Here is an 8,082-nt window from a genome sequence, read left to right as displayed (position 1 = left end):
TTCAGCATGTCATCAAGTTTGGCAAAAGCCTGATAACAAACCATTCATTGGATGCAGATGTGTTGGAACAAGGATGCATCTAAAAGCTGCAGGACAGCAGCTCTCGAGGACGAGTTGGAATCCTTTGGTTTACAGGAAATGGTCTCAGTTTGAGTCTTTGTAGTTTTGGCGAAACACAACAAACCTGACGAGGCTTTGGTACAGATGCTTTAAGACTTGTGACATTTAGATTTATGTGAGTGACGTGCTTTCACAAAGGGTTGTGTTTTTATGGAAATATCAAATTATTTAGCCTATATTTCCTAAATCTGTGTAATAATTAAAAAGAGAAAAATAACAACTAAAAACTAAAAACTAAATTCAAACTAAATATTTTAATCAATAAAAACGAGACTGAAAGCAAAACAACTCCTGAAACTAAATGAAGGTAAAGAGGATTTAAAACAGAAGGACAAAATTATAAAATAAATACAAAATAATTAAAAAATTCTAAACCAATATAAGACTCTTTACAACTACAAATAGTAACAATGTAGCAAAGTATTAACATTTACATAGTTCATGGTAACAGCAGCTGAATGTCTACATACTTGCTTCTGAGGCCACATTTTCATCCTCGTCACTGTGGAGAGAAGATTTACTTAACAGTTAACATCCTACTGTGTGTCAACAGAAGCAGTGCAAAAATCTTATTAACAGGAAAAAATGCTGGTTTATTTGTGAAAAATGAACAAATCCTAAAAAAGCGAGCACAGCTCGGCTGTTAAAATAACAAAGGAAACGACATATTCAATTCAGTTTTATTTATACAGCCCCAAATAACAACAACCTTGAGGTGCTTTATATCGTAAGGTAGACCCTACAATAATACATACAGAGAAAAACCCAACAATCATATGACCCCCTATGAGCAGCACTTTGGTGACAGTGGGAAGGAAAAACTCCCTTTTAACAGGAAGAAACCTCCGGCAGGTTTCTTCCGGCAGGCTCAGGGAGGGGCGGGGCCATCTGCTGTGATTGGTTTGGGTGAGAGAAGGAAGACAGGATGAAGGCATGCTGTGGAATATGCACAGAAGTTTTCTTACTGGGACTGTCGGCGTTTCAAAATGTAGATCTTGTAGATGACAAAAAGTAGAGCCACAGACGTGAGGATGATGAGGAAGACCAGAAACCCAATGACAGCTTTGTCATTATCTGTAAAAGAATGGGACGAGTGAGTGCATGTATGTAAAACATACGGTAAAAACAAAGTACACCTTATGTTATTTCTAAGGTTTGACATCAGGACATAATAAACAATAATCTACCCCTCAGCAGTGTGTGAAAAATTAAATACATCTCATGATTCAGTGCCTTTAAGAACCACTTCTTAAAGGCACCACAATAACTTGAAATAATCCTTCTCTTGTAGACGTTATAAGTCTCTCATATCATTGTGGAGGAATTTTGGTCCACTCGTCTTTACAACACTGCTTCAGTTTATTGCACTTTATGGGCTTTTACTTCTGCACAGCTCTGTAAAGGTCTTGCGACAGCATTTTAATCATATTGAGGTCTGGACTCTGGAATGGGTCATTGGAACACTTAGATTCTTTACCTTCCTGGCCTCTAAATTCTGTTTTGAATACTTTGTGCTCATTGTACTTTTTCGTTAACTATTCTTTGTTTTGTTGTAGCATTTAACATGATATCTGAGACCTGTAGAGTCTGAGATGCAGCACTTGGGTTGTTGTAGATTCCATGAACACTGCACAGTCTGACACTGAGGTGAACTTTCTGGGACGTCCACTCCTGGGACAGTTGGTAACTGTCCTGAGTGTTTTCTTTGTGAATAATCTCACTTATTGCAGAATGATAGACTTTCCAAATGGTTTAGAAATCCTCCTTGGCACGGTGTTAATGCAAACCTAAATGCTCCAGAAGTGTTAACATTTGCTTGTACCTCAGTTAATGAAGTGCATTTGATCAGCAGCACGTGGCTGTTACTGAATTCCTATGGAAGCAATAAGGCTGTACTTAGTTTTTTACACACTGCTTCTGAGTTTTGGCTTAACTTGTATTAAGTGAATACAGATATGATGTAAAATGTCAGGTGTTGTTGTTCATCTTACCTAGGTTAATGTAAAGATGATCTTTATTATGTCATAAAATCTTGGAGAAGGTGTACTTTTAAAAAACTTGGCTGTACAATGTGTAAATTGAATTTGTAAATATGTAAACTGATTTATCCAACAAACTGTGTCATTGAATCCATACTTACAGCGAGTATCAGCTGTTCCTCTGCCCGGTTGGCTTTCAAAGTATCCGTTGAAAACAGTCACCTATAAATACAGATGTTTCAGATGTTCATTCATAAGAAATGACACCATTAAAATAAAGCAGCCATAAAATAATCATATACTTAAAAGTAGGATGATACAAACCTCCACTCTGTATGCTGTAGAGTAGCTCAGATCCTTGAATTCAAACTTACAAACTGTTTCATTCTGTGGTTTGTTTTCACCACCAGGATGAAGACGTGCTATGAATCTTCTATATTTGTCTGGTCCTCTAATCTTGTCTCCATGCTTACACTCTACTTTAATCACATTATTCTCCGGCACAGTTACAGTCACTTTAGGGGAACCGTCGGGTACTGTAAGGAAATGAAAACAGGGATCATAGTTTTAAGATTCATTTTTATGTCCATCAGCAACGAGACAAAACATGTGAAAGTAAACATGTTTATGTTTGCAATGTTAAAACGATTCATAATAGAAATTAATTATTAATTATTGAAGAATTAATTTATCATTTTGTTTTCATGGAGCCCAGCTTACATTTAATGTACAGATATGTAACTTTAAAAAACAGAAAACATGTGAATGAACTTCAGTTATCTCTTATCATTAAACACATTTTCCCTCCAGAATCATATGAACGAGTAAAGAAAATTAACAAACACATTTCTATAAGTCCCAGAGAACAAGAGTCTGAGTCAGCGCTGCTTAAACGACTGAACGTCATAATTACTGTCACGTTTCTTCACTGATGACTCAGCATGTTTTAATGTTCACTGTAAAGTTTCAGAGAGTCGGATTTAGTTGATATGAGGGATGCTCTCTGTTTCATGGCATTTATCTTAAAATATATCTAAATCACATTAATTATAATCAGGACTGTCACACTGAAAAACACATTTGTTTCCAATCTTTCACTAAAATAAATGAGCTCGAGTTTATTCTTCTTCATGAAAACATCATTTTGTAACTTTATTTTCTGCTGTTCACCACCAAAGTCTTCATGTTGTGTTTTAGAAGGATATAAAAAATAAAGCTAAACAAAGTTTGATTTTGATCAATTAAAGGTTCAGCTTTGTTATGAAGTGTAATTCTGAATATTTAGTTTGGTAACTTACCTCCAGGGGCAGTTCTCAGTGTAACTTCCCTTTTATTGGAAACTGTCTTGCTGTTGTATTTGGGTTGGACTCCACAGGTATAATCAGTGAATGCTTCGAGTCCAGTAAAATCACACGTTCCTCCGTCAGACTGAGGCTTTGGGATTCCTGTGATTCCTGTAACATAATGTTCATGAACTCTTTGTGGTTTAAATCAGCAGGTCCAGCTAAAGAGACTTCAGGTGACTTTGACCTGCTGGCTTTAGTAAACACGACAACGACATGAGCAGCAGACTGAACATAACAGGTTGGAGATCTGAGTATAAGATAAGAATGCAGTGACATATCGTTATTTTGGATCATACTTCATGTGTTTAGTTATAATTATGTACAAAAATTAAATCGATGTTATATTGCCAAGTAGTTACCTTAAGAACAAAATAAATATTCTGTATATGTAAATTATCAATTAAGTTGATGTTTTTAAAAAATAAACAAACCAAAAACACGAAACAAATAAATTTTAATCTAAAATAGTTATAAAAATGTAAGTGAATTTAAATTATTATTATTGGACTTACCTGTTTTCTCATTGGAAGAACAACTGCAGTCATATGAAAGATTGCGAAGGGTGTGAAGGACGTCCTTGCAGTTATCACTGGTTGTTTTCCAGCTCAGTTTAATGGAAGTATTCGTTTTTTTATTCTCCAAGTTTATTGTAAGATCTGTTGAAACAAACAGTAACAGTGCAGCAGCTGTTAGTTTGTGTCGCTTCAAACTATCTGAGGAGGAAAAGCTTCATCCCTCTGAGGTAATTTAAATATCAACACACCACAGTCAGTGTTAAGGTGGACGGGTGGAGTTGTCTTATCCGTGCTGATATTGTTTTTTGAGATCAGACCAGTACAGCTGTATTTGGTGAAGGGCTCCAGCTCGGACAGCGGTTTGTTCACTGGACCAGGTTTGTCTTTTTCTGAGGAGAAACAAAGACGACATCATTTTTATAACTCGGTGCATGTAGCAGTTCATCTTTGGTTTTATATTCAAAATAAAAATTGATCCATGAAGCGGATGTTTCACTTACCTGAACAAGTGTAATTAACTGTGATATGTTTACACTCTTTGATCTTTGGTAACGTTGGCTGTATCACTGCAGGAAGTCCAGTGGAACCACTCAGTTCAATTTCACTTGAATTATATAAATCTGAGGAAAAAATTAAAAAGAGAAAAGCATTAAACATTAAATCAGTTCTAAAGAATATGAATTTCAATTCAAGGCATAATGTTTTGTACGAACCAACAATGATGTTTGTGGTGATGTTAAATGAAGAACAGTTTCCTGAAGTGAAGGTTGTTTCAAAATCAGAGCAAATGTCTCTGTGTTTGACACAGAAGCTTTTACTGCCACTGCTGCACTGATCAGCTGAAGTTACATTTGGTGCTGATATTGAAGAGCTGATGTCCCAGTTACTCTGGTAACAAACACATCCATTTATGCTGCTTTGCCCTGTAATGTCTGTTTTACCTGAAACACACAAGTGATGCACAAATATATTTGATATCAAGTTTGTTAAACTACAAGAAGGCAAAACACAAAAAATCATGAATTATTTGTACTCACTCATTTCTTTTGTTTCAGCTTTATTTCCAGTGGAGGTACACTTGATTATTTTATTGCCATAATTGTATAAAACTTGATGCTCATATTCAGTACAGGGCTTCAGGCGTTGGCTCTTGTGTTGAGTAGAGTGAGTAAAGTCGACCCTCTCTTCAATCACTCGTCGACCTCCTTCAGTAATACTGATGTTGTAGTCACCAGGGGTGAAGTTCATCACATTAATCTGCAGTCCAAACTCGATGGGTGTGACAGTGTAGGAACCTGAGCACGAAATCAAATCGATTGTTACATTTTGTTCATGAACATCAATCAGCTGCTGAAATGTTTCATCTCAGTCAGTTTGTTCATGCAGATGTTGACCACAGTCCAGCGTTGGCTAAAACTAAAACACAATCTTTACACTCGATAGAAAAATAAACTTTCACTAAGTAAGAAACGCTCGACAGCATCACTAGTGTTTGAAAGCAGACGACATATTATCTTTAAACTGACACTCACACTTTGGAGGCTCAGGAGTCGTCTCGGTGGCTGAAACGATGCATTCAAATGAGATCAGAAAAGAACAAAATTATTAGTTTGTGATTATGCAGCATGAATGTACAACAGCTCAGAGCACCTTACAGGTACTTGTAACTCAGCAGCGCCGTGTTCTTTGCTTATATTCACATCAATGTCATCACAGGCCTGTATAATAAAGAAACGTGGCTACTGTAGCATTTGTAGCCGTGCGTGGAGGTGAGGAGTCAGACAACGTGGCTACTGTAGCATTTGTGGTCGTGCGTGGAAGTGAGGCTGTTGAAGTGGCTACTATGGGATATGTGGTCATGCGTGGAGGTGAGACGTCAGACGACGTGGCTACTGTAGGACTGGTGGAAATGCGTGGAGGTGAGGAGGAGGCTGTTGAAGTGGCTACTGTAGCATTTGTAGCCGTGCGTGGAGGTGAGGAGGCTGAAACAATTTTCATTCCAAGAAAAAGAAATCAGCATGACGTAAAGATGTTTGCTGTAACTGTAGCAAATGTAAAATGTTCTCACTGTAACATTTTCACTCTAACAGTCGTGTTTCATGTTGTTAGAAAGATGCTGTGCTACTTGTCACTGCTATCCCATTTCCTATGCTAGCAAATTAAATATAGTCCTATTAATACTAATTATTGTTTACAAAACACAAAGAAAATGATCTAAGGATAAGAGTAAGATGGATCAATGATAAGTTTTTATAGACAATAAAAGACTAACTGTTGTGTTGGATAATCAGTGACTTCGTGTTACATGTTACTTTCATGCAAATTGGATCTAAATCCTAACAACAGAGAGCTGCTGCTCTGATTTGTCCAGACTCACTGAACTTGAACTCAATTGCATCTAAATTAAATTACAAGGAATCTAAAGTCAAATTTAACGTACAGGGACTTCGGGCAAAAGAAAGTATGGAACAGATACATTATGTGCAAAGCTATGAATTATTACACATAAATATAGTTCATTATAATATGAGCAAACAGAGCCTGCCCAAGAGCCTCAAATCACGCAGCCCGGTACCAAACGACCCGGACCACAGAGCGACTGGAGACCGCTGGTATACAGCATGTTAATTTGCTTTCATTCAGCTTCACAGAGGATAAAAAATGATTTGGAAAATACTTGATCACATATATGTGATTACCCATTCATGGAAAATTATCTGTGCAAAACAGCTGCTATAAGGACTGTGTACATTTACACATGAGGCTGAGGGAGATGCATGCTACATCAGGAAGCACAGCAGGGGGACAACTGGAATTAAACAAGTCTGAAAACAACATAATAAGAAGTAAATGTTATAAACTGAATAACATCATAAATATATTGGAACTCACGTTTGTTGTCATCTGGAATTACAAGAGACAAGAATGTCAGAATTAGTGTTTTGGTCATGAAAACATTCACTGTGTATGCAGGAAAACACAAACAAACAAAAACACAAACAATGAGTGATTACTAAATATTTGTCATGATGACTACGAGAAGTGAACGACTATAGAGATTCAATAACATGATAAAGTATAATGGTACTCACTTGTGGTGGTTTGAGCTGTAATTAAAAGAGAAAAAAAGTGTAAATCAGTTTGATTGTGATTAAATAATTTATTGTATTTGCAGGAAAAAGAAAACAAAACACATAAACAACCAGTGATTACTAAATAGTTTTACACATCCCTCTGTTGAACACAGCAGGGTGAACTTTGTTACCCAGCATCGTGTGGATGAGGTATCGCTGCTGTGTAACCTGGTTGCTATGACACTGTGACAAAGAGCCACAGTTGCTATATCAGAAAGCAAACCGCAGCTTAAAAACATCTATGTGAGGATAAACTTTGACAGTTTATTGTATAAGATGAGATTAGTACGGAGCCCCGCAGGGGACATGGGAGAAAAAAAAAATTAAGACGGACTTTTGCGAGATCTCGCAAAAGTTTTAGCCGCATTCTTCGGAGGCCGCCAGCTCGAAGCCGAGCGGGAGGTCGAGGCACGATGTGCCAGGAAAGCGGTGTTCCTCCCGGCTGTAGTAGGTCTCGACCTCCCGTTAGCTTCGAGCTAGTGGGTGTAAGATCTCCAAAAACGTCGGAGCACTTTTGCAAATATGTGATGTCTTGTAAACCGAGCAGGTATCTGACGTTTACACAACTGCATTCACGCCTCAAAATATCTTAAAAGTGTATTTTGTGACCCAGAAAGAGTAATATTACAACTAAGTAGCTGCCGCCATTGTTGGAGTTTTGCGAGATCTCGCAAAAGTCCGTCTTAATTTTTTTTTTCTCCCTAATTTTTTTTTTTCTCCCCAATTTTTTTTTCTCCCATGTCCCCTGCGGGGCTCCGTAGATTAGTGAATAAGATGAACCACTCTAATTATAATTAGACTTGGTCAAAGGAGCTTGCAAAGAAAAGCGTCTGCGTCTCCTTTGACTACGATGACCTGGATGACTGAGAACCTTCACAGCAGGGGCGGAGCGTGGGGGTGGCTTACTGGGCTTAAGCCCGGGTTGTTTTGTCAGAAGCCCGGGGTATTTTGGAGTGCAATTTTTTCATAGTTAGATGCCTGACTGACA

The 8,082-nt window shown here is 37.5% G+C and overlaps 1 protein-coding gene across 2 annotated transcripts; it reads right to left on the bottom strand.

Moving 5' to 3' along the window:
• Nucleotides 1-721: 721 nt before the first annotated feature.
• On the bottom strand, nucleotides 722-5,690 carry LOC309692397 (receptor-type tyrosine-protein phosphatase C-like). 2 transcript variants are annotated; one of them, XM_082510822.1, is made up of 10 exons: nucleotides 5,493-5,690; nucleotides 4,998-5,255; nucleotides 4,674-4,901; nucleotides 4,461-4,580; nucleotides 4,209-4,349; nucleotides 3,958-4,101; nucleotides 3,398-3,553; nucleotides 2,424-2,635; nucleotides 2,261-2,321; nucleotides 722-1,194 (listed from the first exon to the last, which is right to left on the bottom strand). In XM_082510822.1, the coding sequence occupies exons 2-10, from the start codon at nucleotides 5,206-5,208 to the stop codon at nucleotides 1,082-1,084; spliced, it is 1,386 nt and encodes a 461-aa protein (XP_082366948.1). In that variant the 5' UTR covers nucleotides 5,209-5,255; nucleotides 5,493-5,690; the 3' UTR covers nucleotides 722-1,081. The 2 variants fall into 2 exon arrangements, with proteins under 2 accessions (XP_082366948.1, XP_082366949.1); XM_082510823.1 differs by having other exon boundaries at nucleotides 4,209-4,343.
• Nucleotides 5,691-8,082: the final 2,392 nt, after the last annotated feature.

This window comes from Aulonocara stuartgranti, assembly GCF_965226115.1.
Source record: "Aulonocara stuartgranti genome assembly, chromosome: 17".
Taxonomy (NCBI): domain Eukaryota; kingdom Metazoa; phylum Chordata; class Actinopteri; order Cichliformes; family Cichlidae; genus Aulonocara; species Aulonocara stuartgranti.
This window is presented reverse-complemented; position numbering and strand designations above follow the sequence as displayed.

Coding starts and splice junctions, on each gene's coding strand:
- LOC309692397 (XM_082510822.1), bottom strand. CDS start 5,208: ATGAACTTCACCCCTGGTGACTACAACATCAGTATTACTGAAGGAGGT. Junction 4,902..4,997: donor AGCTGAAACAAAAGAAATGA/GTGAGTACAAAT, acceptor TGTGTGTTTCAG/GTAAAACAGACATTACAGGG. Junction 3,554..3,957: donor TTCTTCCAATGAGAAAACAG/GTAAGTCCAATA, acceptor ATTATGTTACAG/GAATCACAGGAATCCCAAAG.